Source organism: Poecilia reticulata, linkage group LG12, assembly GCF_000633615.1.
Source record: "Poecilia reticulata strain Guanapo linkage group LG12, Guppy_female_1.0+MT, whole genome shotgun sequence".
Classification (NCBI taxonomy): domain Eukaryota; kingdom Metazoa; phylum Chordata; class Actinopteri; order Cyprinodontiformes; family Poeciliidae; genus Poecilia; species Poecilia reticulata.
In genome coordinates this window covers 14,698,981-14,717,454 of record NC_024342.1, presented here as the reverse complement: position 1 = coordinate 14,717,454, position 18,474 = coordinate 14,698,981, and the positions used below count along the sequence as shown (strand labels likewise).

At 37.9% G+C, this 18,474-nt stretch overlaps 2 protein-coding genes across 3 annotated transcripts in view; one reads left to right on the top strand and one right to left on the bottom strand.

The window, feature by feature from the left end:
- Positions 1 to 10,790, bottom strand: part of jak2a (Janus kinase 2a) — a 34,677-nt gene extending 23,887 nt beyond the window's left edge. Inside the window, exon 1 of the mRNA XM_008424029.2 lies at positions 10,493 to 10,790. The gene's annotated coding sequence lies outside the window, so the exon portion shown is untranslated. The remainder of the gene's footprint in view (positions 1 to 10,492) is intronic.
- Positions 10,791 to 10,808: 18 nt separating this feature from the next.
- On the top strand, positions 10,809 to 18,474 carry LOC103473643 (zinc finger and BTB domain-containing protein 26). Of its 2 annotated transcripts, XM_017307935.1 has the most exons (5): positions 10,809 to 10,894; positions 12,951 to 13,018; positions 16,095 to 16,419; positions 16,632 to 16,706; positions 16,997 to 18,474. In XM_017307935.1, the coding sequence occupies exons 3-5, from the start codon at positions 16,111 to 16,113 to the stop codon at positions 18,044 to 18,046; spliced, it is 1,434 nt and encodes a 477-aa protein (XP_017163424.1). In that variant the 5' UTR covers positions 10,809 to 10,894; positions 12,951 to 13,018; positions 16,095 to 16,110; the 3' UTR covers positions 18,047 to 18,474. The 2 variants fall into 2 exon arrangements, with proteins under 2 accessions (XP_017163424.1, XP_017163425.1); XM_017307936.1 differs by lacking the exon at positions 16,632 to 16,706.

The following is an 18,474-nucleotide window of genomic DNA, read 5'->3' as shown; positions in this document are numbered from 1 at the left end:
ATGGTTGGAAACTTAAAACAAGCCTATAGAGAAGAATGAAAAAAGAAAAAAGACAGTTCACTCATCATTTTTGTTACTGTTTACACACCCAAAACGTTTATCACCAAGCCTGCAGACAGGGAGTCAGATGTGTGTTATCAGTCATGCTTGTTTGGCTTATGGATATCAGTTCAGTCACATTTTACTGCTTATCATCACTCCGGTCCACTGGCAGCTACAAGTGCCTCTTATTCAACTGACATGAACTGGACAATTCAATCAAAAACATGTTGCGCTTCCTTTAAAGTTACAATGCTGTTCCTTGGAGAACTGCAATAACTTTGACAAACCTTCAGTCTTTATCCCTTAATTCTGATGGAGCACTGCAATGCAAATTACGTGCATTGATGCTGGATTAAGCAAAAGCTAGATAAAGATGACAGAACAACATCATTTGACTATTTTATGAGGTTTTCATGCAGGATGTTAGTATAAGTAGAAGTACAAATGCAACAAATTCTACCAAACAGGAAAACATTTAAAAAAATAAAAGAAATTATATGTTCTGAACAAATGACTCAATAGCGGTTTCAAACTGGGTCAGGTTAAAACAAGACAGAAAACAAAAGCACAGCGTAGCCACTGACAGAGGTGCACAGTTCCAGCTTCAGCAGCTCTGGGTCAATGCACGGTCCCCAAAATGGGTCACACAGGCAAGTATCATGACAAAGTCGCTCATTTCAAATAAAACTTGGAGGCTGTTTTTCAAATACAGATAGTGAATGTGGAAAACATTGAGATTATAACCACTATAAACAGAAAAAAATAGATATATTTCTAACTAGCTCTTGGCCTAAAGTTTTATTGTTAAGATCGACCAGCAATATCATCATGTTGTAGAAATTGAAATACTCTACAACGCTCTGCACACTAAGTCAAGCAGATTCTGTAAGGTATAAAACTTTTCAGCTCACGCTCCTCTAATAAACATTATTTGATACGCAGAAAAAGGCTTATGCATATGTTTTGTGTACACACATGAATTCATCTGTGCCCTGGTCTGCATAGTAAATTGTATTCTCTTTAGAATATGAAAGCTTTTTTTTAAACCATCTTCATAAAAAAAACATTGACCAAATGGTAAACAAAGAATGGAATCTTCTCAGAAGGCTTCATCGGCTATTGCATTCCTGCCATTACATTCCTTTTGCCGTTTTTCCCATACAAAAACCTTTTTGGTACATTTCCAGGTTTTTTATGGGAATCTCTCTTTTATATACAGTTGACCAGCTGGAGATTTTTCTTTTAACCCCAACGAATTCATTTTTAGACCAGTAAAACATAGCAAGGTATGGTAATTTTCTGATAACTAATTTAGTCAGTGGTTGTTTTTATTGTTTTGTTGTTGTTTTTTTGCCTTAAATGGACGGCTAACTGGTTTCTGTGTGCATAGGAGCTAAAACACATATTACCAGACAAAAAGCAAATAAAACAATCATCAATATCCATATTATAGGTTCAAAGTTTCAAAAAAAATTTTTTCTAAATTTTAACTTATTTAGGGGTATTGATTATACATCAGCTATGACAATATTATCACTATTTCACTTCACCACAAAGGAATCTAAGTGGTTGATCCGACCAAAACTTCTGGTCCAGTTCGTGTGTATGTCCGATGATATGTGCAAAATATATCAAAGACTGCAGCTTGAACATCTTGGATTCAGTACTTGATAAGTTACTATATTTAAGTGCATTCATTTTTTTTTCCCGCTCTGCATGACAAGAATATTTTTGGCCATTTCTGTGGTGCACCTAATTGAGATTTTTGTGGTCTTGACAGTAAAGCTCAGAAGAGTGTTGCGGACATTGGAAAAAATATGAGACAAGTGGTGAAAATGTGAGGTAAAACACAGAAATTATTGAAATATTGAACAATTCTAGCAAAACTGCATGTTTTTCCGATACTTTGCAGTTTGTACCCTGTATCTTCTCAAGCTGGCCATACATTCAGTATGCCAAAAATCAAATCCAAACAATATATAAAACACTGAAGTTGACGGGTAGAGAGCCCAGCATCAGGACCTCAGATAAGATTCTACAGCGACTGCTGAGCACTCTAAAGACTTCAATGGACTTTTTTTTTCTTTTTTTTTTTAATTTGTAGAAACCCACAGGGCAAAATGCCAGCAATGAATCAGTTGACCTCATTGATTTATGCTGACAAAATCATTTAATTCTATGATGTAACTTGCAAAGACTGCATAAAAAAACACATTCTAGAGGTTTGGCAAAGTAGAAAACAGCAACCCCTCAGAAAAATGAGGCATGGTCCTGACAGGAAAGTACCTTTGTGCTTTTCTGAGAAAAACTTGCAAGGTTCTGGTGTCCATAAGGGAAGAGCTGGCAAAGACGGTTCACACTGACTCACAGCTGAAAAGGCCAAAAACCTTCTCAAGTGACTTATTAGAAAACTCCAACAGCAACACTTGTCAACAGCAGCAACCAAGGAAAACTATGTAAAATAATGATAACGATTCAAATAATGCTTTTTCATCTCCTCATTAAACCTCCAGTCAGTTAGAAACATCAACACCTTTGAACTCAGCCTGTGTCGCTTCGAAAGGGAAATCCCCTTCAAAGACTGATATAAAAACAGAAGGAGGAGTCAGCAGTAGGGGAGAGTAGGGGAGAGTGTAGCTTAGATCATTTAAGCTACACCATCTGTATGCTACAGAGAAGCTGTGCAAAACAACCCGTCTCAAAAATGTTCACAGTCCTCACCTCAAACCAGCTGCGCTATCTGCACCGTCGTAACCACAAGTCTTATTTGTTATAGAAGATCAATGAGTACAAAATCTCAAGATGTCAAATCATACCAAATGTAGCCCACCTTACAACCAAATACATAATTTTGATTAGTAAAGAGCAGATCGCTTATTCTAGGATTAAATATTCGTTCTAAAAGTGAAACTTGCCTCAGTATGTGGTGAGGAACATTCTATTTTCGGAGATAAAAATCTCTGAAAATATAGCAAAATGTAGATATTGGATGTCTTACCCTTAAAATACTAAATAAAACATACTAAATAAAACTTCCCATTTCCCCAGTCATGTTCTTGTCTATGTCATAGCTAGTCACTAACCGCAGACACATAACATAAACACTAGAGGTGTGCCGATCGATCGGCCACCGATCATAATCGGCCAATTTCCGTGAAAAAGTGTATGATCAGTGATCGCCGATCACGGTCTCTTGTTGCCGATCACACAAACCGATCACCTGCATCTCATTTTGCAGCCTGCCTTTGCAGCTGGTCTCCTCTTTCCTTCACACTGCGCAAGCGCACAGCAACAAATCCTAAGCGATGTGGAACTATAAGGCACCGAGTGAATGGGGAAGTTTGTGTGTTGCGGCGTTAAATTGAAGCACGTGGGGTGAAGCAGGTCAAAATGCATCAACACAACGAATCTAATATGGCATAAAAACAAAACCATACTTGACGGAGTTTCGCTACATCGAGGTTCACTGCAGTAAAAAAGACGATCAGATAGCAGGTAAAGCAGCGCACAGCTACAAACACTCACCTGGATTAGCATGACAGTCAGAAAGCTAAACAAATAACCCGCAAAATTATTTAAGTCTTCGAGCTGCGATGTGGTTCTGTTCTCGCTGCTGAACCGCCGCTACGAACTACAGGTAGTAGTTTCACAGGTAGTAGTTTCACAGACGGAGCGCCGCTTCTGCTCCATCTGGTAGTGACTCTCACACCGAACCTTTGCTTAAAGCTGCAGCATCTAACTTAAAAAAATACATTTTACATACATATTAAAACTTTCGCTGTCCTAACATGAGACAGATAATCTCTAAAAAAATAATCGATCTCCTCCCTGCTCTGCACAATTATTCCGCTCAGTCAGAAACAGCCACTTTAAACTAGCAGTAATCAGCTAGCCGCCATGCTATTAGGAAGTTTTCATTCAGTAACTCTGGATTGTTTATTGTAATGGATCCTGTATTTGCCTTTGAATGTTAAGTTTTATACTTGAATTTTTTTGGCAATGTTGAGAGGTTTTATTTTGGCTCCTTGCATTATTTAGCCTCTTCAGAGCCTTCATATGTTATCAGTCTGTTAAAGATAGTATTACCAATAGCAGTACAATTTGCACAATGCCTGCTTTGTTTAGTTTTCTTCTTGGAAAAAGTTATTAAAAACCAGGTTTTGTCTAAATTAAGGTGAATTCATGGTTCCTTTTTCCACATAATGTAACCGGTAGTGCTCATGATAAAAAAAATAATGTGATTGGTATCGGAGATCGGTATCGGCAGGAAAAAACCTGATCGGCACATCTCTAATAAACTCTAATCTCTAATGAACACACACATTGCAGTGTGCTATCAGTTGAATATCAGTTGAATCAGTTGTTCTGCAACCAAATGACAGGATAGATCATTTAAGCTAAAGTAAATAGAAGTAGAATCTGGTCACTCTCAGGAATGTTGTCTAAAGTTCACATTGCCTTTTACTGGTACTGCTCACCTTCTTTGCTTATGCAACCGTATATTTGTTTTAGAAGGTTTACAAGTTCCCAAGCATTCCTAGTGTGTGGTTCGCCTGCACATATTCTTTAAGCAACAGTGATTTTGATTTCTTTAAAAGATACATCAATCATCCGTTCAGCATTTCTTTTGATCCAACCTGTTTGACAACAGCAGGTAAAATATCGAAAAATCTGTTTTTGCCACTTCTGATCCATGTAAACTAAACCTTTCACTTGTTTCAGTCTGTAGAGACAACAAAAAAATCAGAAAAACATTTTATAAGCTTAGTACAGGAAAAAACTAAAAATGTAAAATCTAAGTTTAACAAAAAAAAATGCTTCAAAGAAAGTTAAATATATGTAAAGACGAAATTAAGACTGAACTGTGCATAAATTAGATCCACTGTGCATAAATTAGATCCAGCCTACCTTGGTGATATCAACAAATAGCCATTTTGATATAGCACCAACCACAAGTGGTTCGGCTGTAATTGAGGCTGTTTGTGAACGCAAATGACACCAAAAGTAATTAAGCAATCAGCGCTTAACGAGATATTTTAAGCAACATAAATTGAGGTAAAGTAAAATGTTTGCAAAGGTCAGTAGACAGAAAATTGTTGTGCATATAAACTTAGTTATTAATACATCATGGACTCATTTATCCCAAATGCCAACGGGTTAATTAAGTAAAAAAAAAAAAAGAAAGAAAGAAAAACTCACTCATTAAAACTGTGCTCATAATATAAAAGAAGCATATAGAAGATGAGGTGATTTTCAAACAAGTGCTGCAGCAATCATTTGCAAAACATTCGATCGCGTCTGGTTGTAACTAACACTACCAATCTTTATAACACTTATACTGAATCTGATCAACTGACACAAGCATGAACTGCAGCTGTAACTAAATCTAAATTTATCTTAGATGTTCTTATTTGTCATAATTGAAATGTTACATTGATTTGTTACTGATTTGACAAATGAATATCCACCTTCTCTACAGTTCAGGTTTTGCCTCGAATGTCCATTTGGCAACAGGAAAGCAGCTGGCCTTCTCCTCTCATATTTCAGAAGATTGGAGCATACATAAATGATTACATTCTCACACAATTGACTTATTTTTGTTGTTGTTATTTTTTCTATTTTGTCTCCTTTCAGAGGCAAAAACAAGATATGGGTTACTTTTTAATATGAAAAATATGCGAAAAGACAAAACACTTGGTGACATTTTCATTCTAAGACTATTTTTTTTTGTCCGCATCTTATTAAAAAAAAAAACACAACAGTCTTATTTATTAACTATGTCCATCTGCATAGTAGTCCACATTTTAAATTAAACACTCCAATTGGCCAAAAAGTGCAACATAACTTTAAAATGCTTTAGAAACACTTTCTTACAAAACAATCAAAACAGAGCTGCGCAAACAGTATTCAGGTGTGAGGATGAAAATCATACTGCAGCTATTGGGAATCCTTTTAAGCAGCTAAAAGCTTGCTCTATGAGAAAAATTGTAGAGATGCTGATTTTATTATGAACAAATATTTAAATAAAATAATTATTTCTTTTCCTATTTATTTTAATTTCTTGCCTTTTCCCGTACTGTATGCATTATTTTCTTTCAGCACATACACATCTTCGACAAAGGTGCTGGGGATATTTGCCGCTTGGCAAACAAAAACACCCTAATCGTCACACCTGAGGAACTTTGGCAAAACCTTTCACATGACATCATCAATGAATAACGTACAGAACAAACCACAGAATAAAGCCATGAAAGTAAGGCGGGTGTGCAGGAGTTTCCTTTTCCTGCACGTGTTCATACTTGTTTTCACACACTGCTTACTACGGTTTTATATCAAAGTGAAAGTATTGCTCTGTTAAAAGTTAAAACAAAACATAATAGAAAATCAGCTTTTTGAAATACTTTGATCAAAAACCAATTAAGTTAATTTGGAAATTATTTGATATGGATTTTTCACTCTCTCCTGGCAATGTCGGACAAGCTGTTCAACATTACCAAACAGGAGTTTTTTAATCGCATTACATGACAATAATTGAACATCTTTCAGGCAAGACTTTGTCGTTTCTTCTTGTTCCATTTTAAACCTGCCAACACCATTTTTTTGTAACTATACCAGCTGACAGAGCAGTTCGCTCTTCTGACCTGAATAAAACTGTAAGACATGATTTTAGATGCACCAAGAATGTACTTTCCCCTCAAACATGTCTGTCACCAATTGTTTTCTTCCAGTAAAACCCAGAATGAAAACTGAAGTCTCTTTGTCAAATGAATCAACCCTGCCTACATGCAAGTGAAACGCTACACCAGAATCAGAAAAGCACATATGTTGCTGGAGAAAAAATAACTCTAGCACAGTTTGATGTGACGAATGTAAACTTACTGTATCCTCCGAGAGGTTCCTCTAACAGGATATAGAGTCAGAATAAGAGTCCATATTAGCGTTATCTGTCAAGACTGATTCAAACGTTGCAAACTTTAAAGCTTTAACACAAAAAAACTGAATAAAGAGACATTCTCAGGACATCTGAACTGGAAACAGTTTGTTCTGAAGAGAAATTGACGAGCCAACTTCTGAAATTAATCATCTACATAAAACATCACTCCAGTCAAATAAGAGCATTGTTTAGCAATGTGACTCAGGCTTTCGCTTCAAATGTCTGGTACTGTCAATTATGTTATTAGAAGAGCAAAGAAGTTTTTCGAAGCGGCTTAAAGACTTAACAAAAAAGTAAGATTCTTTGAAAATAAAATATTAAATCATAAGATGCATGTCTTTTGCACAGTTTTAGTTCAAATGGGAAAAGAAGAGCGCATTTCTATAAGGTCTTCTTCTGCAAATGGATAATCCCTTTACCAGATGAAAACATATGAACTCTCTGTGATCCTTCTTCTGGGACACTGATATGTGTCCCTGATATGCTTGCAATGTTCTCTTGAAGGCCTCCCAAGCCATTATTGAGATTGAATGAGAATATCTCCATATCTCTAGACTTGGGGAAATTAGTAGCAAAGGCTCAACCAGAATGACCACAGAAATGCTGAGAATGCAAACAGAACGGCATAAAACTGACAAACAACATGCTGAGATGACCAAAGATGAAAAACAGCTGTTATGTTGGATGTATTTTTTTTGTCCACATAGAACTGAAGAAGCTGATATATTATAACGATTAATATTTCAACGACTTTCAGCATGACTACAAGCAGAACATTTAGGACAAACTCAAAAGTATGTACCACAAGGCAAATTATTTAAGAGGGAGTCGATGGAAGACCCGAAAAGCAAAGCTGACGAAACTGAGATGTTTTCTGTTAAATGGAGATTAAATAGGTTTTGCCTGTGTTGCAACTAATTTTATAAATGCTTTTAATAGCTAAAAAAAAATCAGACAATAACAAAACTCCAGAGATCATCTCCTTGCTAATACACCATCTGAACATCATCACATTCCCCCAGTTTACTGACTTTGTTAATCATTTAGCACAATAATCGTTCACTGACACCCAAACAACTCTATTATTAAATCAGCCACTTAATTCCTTTATCATTTTTTTTATTTTGCAGTTTTGATCATTTCATGGTTTTTCATCCCTTTGCATCGTTGGTACAGACATCTGATTTCCTCAGGATGTTTTGCACTGACTATGCATCAACTCACACCTACCAAGGGGCCATTTCACACTTTTTTTTTTTACAATTTGTTTTATGAGCAAATTTTTAGACTTGGATTACTTTTTGGTTGCTTTGGCTGAATGTTTTAGGTCATTGTCCATTTGCATTACGAAACGCCATAAACACAACACATCAATCTGTTTGACTACATTTAACTGGATTTGAACACCTCAGAACTCAATCGACTGTTTCTGTCCTATAATCATTATCACTAGTGTCTCAACGCCACTGACAGCCGTAAAGACCCAAGTCATCACTCTGCTTCTGCCATATTTTACAAATGATGTGGCACGCTTTTCATCAGAAGCTTCTCTCTGCCTTCTTCATACTTTTTTCTTGCCATCATTTAGGTAGAGGTTGATCTTGGTTTCATCTGTCCAAAGACAGTTCTTCCAGAGCAGTGCTAACTTTTTTAGATGTTTTTGGCAAAATCCGATTTTGCTTATTTTATTCTTGAGGGTGATGAGTGGCTTGCACCGTGATGTGAACCCTCTGTTTGCTTTCATGCAGTCTTCTTTTTATGGTCGACTTGGATATTGGTATGCCTCCCTCCTAAAGGGTTTTGCTCATCTGGTCGGCTGTTGTGACAGAGGTGTCTGGAAATGATTCTGCGATTATCCATGTTGTCCTCAAAGGACAACATGGATAATCATTCAGTGCTTTCTTTCTTTATCAGGATGTGCCAGACGTTGAATTTTTCCACTTCTAGTGTTGCAGCAATTTCTCAAATATGTTTTTGTTGTTGTTCTTGCAGCTTAGCAAACAATGTTTGTTTCACCTGCATGTAGAGCTCCTTTGTCATCATGTTGTCTGTTTACTGCAAAATCTTCGAAATGCAAACACTACACCTGAAATCAACTCCAGGCCTCTAATCAACTTAATTGATAATGGCATGGCGAAGGAACTGCCCACACCTACTCATTAAAAAGCCTTTGAGTCAATTGTTCAATTACATTTGGAGCTTTAAAAAGAAGATGGCACATGTTAAGGAGCTGAAACTCCTAAACCTTTCATCCAATTTTGAATGTGGATACCAGGAGAGACTGAGCGTTAAACCCAGGCCCATTATATAAGTATGATTGAAATGTTTAGGTAAACAGAAATCTGGTAAGCCTGCGAGTGTCCAAATATATAGACCTAACAATTTTTAATACCAAAACCAAGATAAGAACCAACGAGACATCACACAGGAGGAAGAGGTTATGAAGTCAACCACTGAAATCCAAAAAGTAAGTGAAATGACAGGACAGGAGATTTTAAAAGTTATAAAAAAAAGTCTCATTTGGGAATTTCCAACAACATATAAAGGGCATAAAATGAGATGTATAAGTGATGAATGCACATTAAACTTCATTTATATTTGGAAAAGAACAAATATAACGATACAAAACAACTGAGCTGTTCGCTGCAGGGACTTTTTAAGCTGCTATAGAGAAACACACTACTTTCCTTGCTTTCAGACTTATGATGTCAGAGCATATTACCACAACAGTTTTTGACCAAGCAGTTGTTTGCATTACATATTACACCAAATGTTTTCTAGCAGTAAAGCAAAAAGTGTGTAGTACATGTCTACACAACTGATATCAATGCGTGCATATTGCTCTGTCACAGTTTTTCAACTTAAAAGTACAATATTTAACAGTAAAAAACATGCACTGTGTATTATTTGGCTGTTCCAACCACTACTAAAAAAAAAGATAAACATTCAACAAATCTGCTAGACGTTTCATGACAATATCTCAAATAAATACATCAGCCTTTTTTTTTTTTTTGGTATTTTAGGGGATTAAAACATTTCTCAGCTTTCAATGTAAATTCACGGACATAATTATTAGCGAGGTTCGGTTTTTAAAACTCTGCAGCTGTCTAGTTCGATCAGAGTCAATCGTTTGTTTGGACATGCTTTATTAGACATTTTGCAAATGTACCTGCTACTTGTGCAAATTATAACACGACCTCAGGAACTCAAGTTATGTCTGAGTAAGTATTATGGATTAGTTTTTTTTACCCTGAAGGATGATCATATGACGATCGTATGACCTTGAACAATACAGTCCACCAGAAAATTAAGTGTTTTACAATTCTCTCTTCAGTTGTTGAAGCTTATCTAATTAGTCTGCCAACATTTTCACCCGCAAAACGGACAATCAAGTAACACGTCACCAGAAACAACAACAAAACAGCGTTTTTATACCTTAACTGAGAAGCCAATAAGCAATCGGTGAAGAAAGATGGTTACAGCGTAACACATGCAATATTACGACCAAACTCTTACCCAGCTTGTTGCAATGTGTTGCTGCTCTGAGTTCCCCGCAAATGAACTCAGGTCGGCGTGAAGTCCAGAAGTCGGCTCCGCATTAGCTAGCTATGCTACAATTTCCAGTCGTCGACAGCCGCTCCGTTAATTTGTCCCCGGCTGCCATTCTGTCGCTCCCCGCATTTCTTTCTCCACCTTGTTCACTCGGCGGAAGGTGTTTTTATTACGACTTGCTGCGTTCGTTGAAGTAAGAAACAACAACAAAATGACATGAACCCAAGCGTACAACCTCTGATAGTTACTCCTTTCTACTGCTCTGACTCCGTCCGTCAGTGGGGAAACCGACTGCGCTATGACGAGGATGGTTTGGGCGGAGCAGGATGCCAGGTCAAGCGAGTTGTTTTCATCTTCTGCTTCTTGGTACGTTTAATCCACAGTCAACTAAATGCCTCGCATTCTAATTTATCCTCGGACAACAAACCAGCTTTTTATTTGATCACAATAAGCGCTTTTTTAATCCTAAGGTTGATGGAGTTTGCCGATAACTGTACTCATGTGGAGTATACACTCGGGTACTTGAGTAACTTTCTTTTATAAATATAGTACACACTGTTTACTGTATGTTCACCTGACCTCCAAATGGCGAAGCAGATAGAAAATAACATTCAAAAATGTCACAGTAAGAAGTCCCTCTTGCATGTAAACGTGTGGTGTAGGTTTGGTTAGAACATTATTATATCCATGACAACATAGTAAAAATAAAAAAAGTATAGGCTACTTCTAAAATGACAATGTAATCAAAAATATTACTCAAGTAAATGTAATTAATTTCCTACCACCTCCGAAAATAAGTATAGATAAAATTTTCACAGAATTCAAATGAAGAGACAAGGATACATTTTCAAAGCTCACTTTTTCCCAGCATAAAACTTTTGAATTCAGTTTGAAGACATAAGTGTGTTTGAACAACCACCGGTGCCAAGAGAACTTTTATGTGTTCTGCTAGTGCTCCAAATGCCACTCAGCAGATAGGAAATACCATTAACAAGTTTGTGTGTTTACAAGAAATCTCCATGACACTGTGGGTGTGTGGTTTACGCTAAATTAAAATGTTCAGTTAAGTAACTAGATAGGGGAAGAGTAGCTACTATTTAGCATTACTTAAGAAAATATTACACAAGTAAAAGTATCAGAAAATGAAAGGAAAATTATACATAGTTTTCACAAGCTTGCACCAACACAAATCTGAAAAGTGCGGTGTGTGTTTTCTCCAGGTCTTGAGTCAGCACTTTTTAGAAACCCTATTCTTCCCATCTCGAGACTGATTTTTTAAATTTATTTATTAAATTTATTTTTCAAATTTTCATTGCAGAATACCTAAAACTCTGTCAGATTTGACATTTTTAAGAGAGGTTTTGCCATATGCTCTCTGTTTTATTTTGGTCTGGAATTCAAATGTCTCCTAGATGAAGAATGTACGATTTTAGGAAGATATGAATTTATGATGACATTCTTAGGCTGCGTTCACACTGCAGCCTGAAGTGACCCAATTCCGATTTTTTGACAATTCCGATTTTTTTTGCCGGGGCGTTCACACCGCCAGTAAATGCGACCTGTATGTGTTCTGCAGTGTGAACGGGCAAACGACCTGAAAGTCTCCCGCATGCTCACTAGAGGACGCGATAGCGTCAGCGTTCTCAGTGTTCTCAGTGCTCAGCAGAAGTAAACATGCTTGCTAACGGTGGAGTATAGCTTACATATTTGAAGTTGTTGTCTGACCGGAGCAACAGATTAACAACTTAATCCTCATATAGTCCATCATGTTTGTTGTTTTTCTTCCCGGTTGCGCGTATCAGGACGCAGAAGAGTGAGATGTGTTGAGAATCAGTGACGTTCAGTTCGGATGAATGCGACCTGAACGTTAGGTCGCATTTGAATCGGATATGGGTCACATTCGAAAAAGAATCTGACCTGTGATGTTCACACTGCCATGAAAAGATCGGATACAGGTCGCATTAAGTCAAAAAATCGGAATTGGGTCACTTGAGGCTGCAGTGTGAGTGCACCCTTAGATACAACCTCTGCCGTCCCTTAACCATTTAAAATGTTGGTAACCATTTAGTTTCCAGGGTAGGAGTGTAGAACCCCTCAAAGCACATCAGTCTCATATCTTAGCAACAAGTATGCTGTGCCAACTTCCTGTTTCCTGCTTTACACAAAAAAGCAATGGAAAACATGTTCAATACCTAACTCACAGACAAGTCCCCTACTCTCTTCTAGCCTTGGCTAAGCTGTCCAGGTAGACAGGTACATACGCAAAATATCAATGTGCTTCACTTGAAATATAACTTTGCAAATACAGCCTCCATGGAGTCCTTTACAAACACCCTATTGTAAACATTTATACTACAATCATTGATGATTATGATTCCATATATTGTGCATATCTAATCTAAACCTTTTGTTGTATCTCTAGTTGTTGTCCTGCAGGAAGGTGAACCTCAACCTCCATCCCGGTCTCAGGTGCTTTGCAGCGTCCAGCAGGTTTGCTTCCACAGTTGCCCTGTAACATTTATTTCCATCCATCTTCCCATCAACTTTGATCAGCTTCCCTGTCCCTGCTGAAGAGAAGCAGCCCCACTGTATGACATCAACAAGATTAACCATAAGACGTTCTTATTGTGTTGTTCCCACTGGTTAAAAGTACTCTGTCTGAGAAAGTCCACACACTTGCATCAAACTGTTCACCCTCGTTTTCAGAAAGCATGTGATAACAGTGGAGAGGAAGCGCAACCCAGTCTTAGCAACCATCTGCAATACTTAAATCTGCAATATTGAAGATTGGGACATGAGTAACCTTAAGACAATGGATGTGCAAGCTGGCAAATCTACAGCTATAATGCCAGGAAGCCAATATAGACCAAAATCTTTGTGCTTTTGATATATTTGATCTTTTATGCCACTAAGAATCAAGGCAGCTCTGCAGGCAGCAGGGTGACCAACCGGTTCTGACAAGGCATACCAAATAAAGTGGCCGCTAAGTGTAGATCTCATAAAAGTCATAAAATTCTGACGCATATTAATACGTTTTGATAACCATTCTTTTAGGTTATGTGACGCTTGAGAAACGTTCAGGAAAAAAAATCATCCGCGGTTCTCACAAGTTCATTTGAAAGGTTCAAAATGTTCCTCAGTTTCCACACAATGGACCAAATAAAATTTCAGCGCCTGTAAATGTGGTAACTTTAGACATGATCATCACATCATATGCTTGACAATCATGCATTTTTGATGAATAATTAAAAGTCAGGTCTGTGTGTCTGAATGAACTGTTCAAACTCTGTCCCTCCACAATAATCTCTGCAGGTTACTCCCACACTGCCTCGGTTGCTCCTTTCTTTTACTGTTATCACATAAACGTTTATATATTTGGTACTGACAAGCTGAGTCAAAATTTCAGGGTGAATATAAAGTTCTCTTATCTTGAGCAGAGAGCAGTTCACTAATGATTTATACTTTTTGGGAGAACAGTTTCTCTCAGATTCAATGTTTGGACATTGTCCACCATCAGTTTTGCTTCTGTTACTTGTTTGCAATTTTTTTTTCTGAAATAAAGCACTCATATCTTATGCTTGATGTTTGAATATCTAATGAGTCCATAACAGGACTTTTTGTAAGAATATTCCCAATCTTTTAAATGATCAAGACATTTTCATGTCTGAGGGTTAACTCTGCTTCTTACTTTGTCTGAAATGATTTATCAGTGGCAACTTACAAAAAGATTAAAATAATATATCAAAAAGTTATTGGAGTTCAGGTGTGTTCAAAAATTGCCCCAGGTCTTTTCAGTCTAGTTTGTAAATGGTCCAGATGTACAACATTTGGTGGCTGAATCCCCTGCTTCTGTTCGTATGACACATATAGACCCACATCCTCTAACTAATTTCAAACATATTATGACAGGAAGTTGAAGTACATTTTGATGTTTACCACAGATACTTTGCGCCGACTTTGCTAAAGAATTCACATGAATTAAAAAGAAATTGACAAAAGATCAGGTTTGTTCAGGTGTTCGTAAAAGAATGCTGTGCTGATCTCGTTTCTAACAGGCCAAAAGGGGACTTGAGTGCAAGAAGAAGGAACAGAGAACTAATTTGTTATCTAAGCTGATGGGGCAAAACCTGAAGTTTTGTAAGGGAGATTTTTTTTCAGAATTCACCAAAGGTCAAACTAACCGTCAACTGACAAGCTGGGGCAACTACAAAGACTCAGTGAACTTGCAAAAACAGAAAAATGAATCCTTACTGAAAACTAAGACCTGTTGTGTGACTAAGGTAGAAACTAGTAATAAAGCCACTGCAAATCAACAAGGGAACATCTCCAACCAGATAAGACAGAAAGTAAAGATGAGCAGGGAGGAGAATCAGTTATCAAAAAGAACTTGTTTGTGACGAGAACATCCAAAACCAAAGCATATGCAGATCTGAAACCTTTCTCTAAAGCCAACTGTTTTTATCAGTGACTTCAAAAATTTGGCCTCTGACTTCACTCTGCATGGTCGTAGGAACTTTATCACAAAATGAACTCATGACATCTTACTCATCCTTTGGACCCCAAGCAGCTCTGTCTGCCCACAGCCACAGGGTGAAACCAAAATCCTCCAGGATCAGTTCCTGCTCCATGAAGACCATAGTAGAGAGGAGTGTGGCTCCAGTTTCAACTCAACTTTTTGAGTTGCAGTCTGAAGCGAATGAGTGTATGTGATAAGTTTATTGCTGAGCAATACCACCACCATGTGGTTCATTTTGGGTATTTCACGCCTTCTCCTGCAGGTCCAGAAGAGTTGGCTGTGGCCTACTCAAAGCACTGAAAGAGTTAAGGATTTCAGAGTCGATCAGAATCTCTTGAGTCTGCAGTACAGAGCAGATGGATCGCAGAGTCAGGCAGACTCCTCAGAGATGGGAGATTATTTTTTTCCTCCGGCATGCAGGAACTATTTCCAGTTATTATTTTCTCAAGTGCATAAAATTTGAAAAAAGTCATTTAGTTCCTTTTTCTACCAATAAAGTTGAAGAAGCGTCGTTTTGTTTACTATACCTGGATTACCCTGCAGAACAAGGTGGGGCTGCTTCTTTAAATCTGTTCTTGATAATTGTATTTTGCCTTTTATATGAACCATAACTGTAACTGAAAGTTAATTACACACACTTAAAATAGCTTTTAACTACTACTTTTGCAAAAGTATTTTTTGTGCAATAATCTATAACAAAGTGTTGCATAGTTGTGGGGAAGAAAGAGTTTAATACATGGTTTTCAATTCTTTTTTAAAATAAAATTCTTATAATTGCTTTATGAACATGTATTACACTATTGCAAGCGATTGCAAACCTACCAAGACAGTAAAATAGGAGTGAATCAACATTGAAATATGGTATGGCTGAATCATTAAATCCATGTTGGAGCCTTGATATTTAAATAATACAAACAGTGACTGGTGACTTACATGTTGAATCAATGTTAGCTTTTCAACCATGACTGATACAAAACATTTGAAAGAAATAATTTTGACTCACAACAGTGTCTTTAAAAAGTAAAATTGTGGTCTATCTATTCACTCTAGATAACGGAAGATCATCATGTCAAGCTCCTGTGACACTCTGTACTTCAGTCTGCCTGCCCATGGGAACTCCGTCCTGCATAAGATGAATGCTCTAAGAGAAGACCATCGGTTCTGTGACATCACGCTCGTCCTAGGAAGCCCAAACACCTCTGCGGACCAGTCTGTCCACTTTCACGGCCACAGGGTGGTGCTTGCAGCATCCTCTGATTTCTTCCGTGATCAGTTCCTGCTCCATGAAGACCAGGCAGAGATGAGTGTGGCTGCAGTTTCCAGTGCGAGAGTGGCGAAGACGCTGCTGCTGTCCTGCTACACTGGACTCCTCGAGGTGCAGTACTCGGTCAGCAGATATGCAGTCATGGAAAAAAAAAACAATGTCACATTTGTAGAAGCGCCTTTAGAAGTAGCAGCTTCTATAGGCCTGACTTTATCAGTCTGCGGTTTTGATGTAGAAGAACTTTGACAAACTCCCTTTCAAACAACATTGTGCCACTGCTTGTTTGTCCACTTTGATTTCATTGAATGGTGTGTTTGATTCAGTTACTGCAAGTTGCACAACGAAAAAGTCCTCCAGCCCAAACCATACTCCCTCCACCGCCATGCTTAAGAGTCAATGTGAGTTGGTCATCCTGATATGATAAAGATATTTTGTATTCGAGATCTTGTAACAGTGTTTTAAGTGTCTTCAACACACCATCCCCAAGGCTTTTTTTCAACAGGAAAAGGGAAAGCGGTCATACCTGATGTTCTCCTATTATTGTTTATTGACCGTACCATCTGCTTGGTGAAACATAGAGGCTTCCTTTGGCTGTTAAAGGCTTTTCTTTATCAGAGACAGATAATCTCACCAGAATTGATAATGGTATGCAATTAATATTTGGTTTTTCCTTTTTTTTGCTATTCAGGTACCTTTGGCAGAACTGGTCAGTTACCTGAGCGCAGCCAGCATCCTCCAGATGAGCGAGGTGGTAGAGAAATGCAGTCAAGCTGTGATGCAGTTCCTTAAACCCCTTATGTTTTCCAATAAATCTGCAAGTTGCTCCAAGGAAACTGAAAACCAGCAGCCAGAGAGAAGCTGGCTATGTTCCAGTTTTGAAAATCGGAGGGAAAAGGATGTGGCCCAGCCCAGCACCAGCATCCAGGAAGATAAGACAAAGGAAGAAGGAGTGGCTATTGGTCAGGCAATGGATGGGGTCAGCCAAGAATCTAAGGTGGATAATGAAAAGACTAATGTGACTACAGAAGACATGAAGTTTGTGAAACCTAAATTGGAGTCAACAGAGGATCAAAAATTTGAGCTTGACACCTTGAAGTCAGAGCAAGGTGTGAAAAACCCCACAGCAGCGCTCAAGGATGAAGTCTTTCAAGACCTCATTTCATTCCCAGCTTTAGAGATTAGAAGTGCTGCAGATCACGTAAAGCTGGTGGACATCTCCCAAAAACAACACAAACAAGTAGGACATGAAGAAAAACAAGATAATTCACACAAAGCTCAACTGGAACATGGTGGAGGCCTGATAGATTCAAAAATATCTAACCTCTCCGAGGCACACTCCACAAAGCCTGGCGAGGATGTACTACTAGAGGCTTCACACAGCATCCTAGTTGAGAGACCATACCTGTGCAGGAAGTGTGACAAAATCTTCCAGCACCTTGAGAACTACATGGGCCACCTGAAGGAACACAGACAGTATTCCTGTTTGGTCTGTGGGGAGGGCTTTTCCCAGAAGAGAAAACTGACCCGGCACATACACGTTCACCCTGACGTCAAGCCCTTCAGATGTCCACTGTGCCATGAAACGTTCATCCAAAAGGGTTGGCTGCAAGAACACCTCAACCTGCACACAGGGCACAAGCATAGTTTGAACCCAACAAACAAGTCAGATTTTACAGGCCTAAAGGGAGAGAAAAATGGCCCGACAGATGTGCTGGAGAAGGGTGGAGGAGCAAGTTAGGATTAAAATGCGATCACTGCTGTATGTTCTGGCTGCTTATTATTATTTTTTGTCTTTTTTGGACATCTGATTCCAACTTCAGTTGTAGAAAAACATGCACATGCAAAAGGACAGCTTTTTTTGAGGGACTGTAAAAAAAAAAATCTGCAAAATGTTATATAAGATTCCAAAGATGACAAGAGTGTGGGCCTCATGTCTCAGAGGTTTTTCATGTTAGATATCTATTGTCAAGGTTATTTTAATTTAGTTGTGAATTCTTTGGTGTTCAAAATGAACAGGATTACCTATCACTGACTCTGTGCTTGACATCTCTGAATATTTTATTCACTCACTATGCACATTCCTAAATTAAACAGTTTAAATTTAATTATACATTGCACACAATTCATTTGTGCATGTTCTACTAATAAAGCTTGACGAGCTCCTTA

What these genes read in the sequence shown, in the direction of transcription:
- LOC103473643 (XM_017307935.1), top strand. Translation starts at nt 16,111, where the DNA reads ATGTCAAGCTCCTGTGACACTCTGTACTTCAGTCTGCCTGCCCATGGG. An exon ending in GCTACACTGGACTCCTCGAG is followed by an intron (nt 16,420 to 16,631) that starts GTGCAGTACTCG and finishes TGTTTGATTCAG; the next exon opens with TTACTGCAAGTTGCACAACG. An exon ending in CGCCATGCTTAAGAGTCAAT is followed by an intron (nt 16,707 to 16,996) that starts GTGAGTTGGTCA and finishes TTTGCTATTCAG; the next exon opens with GTACCTTTGGCAGAACTGGT.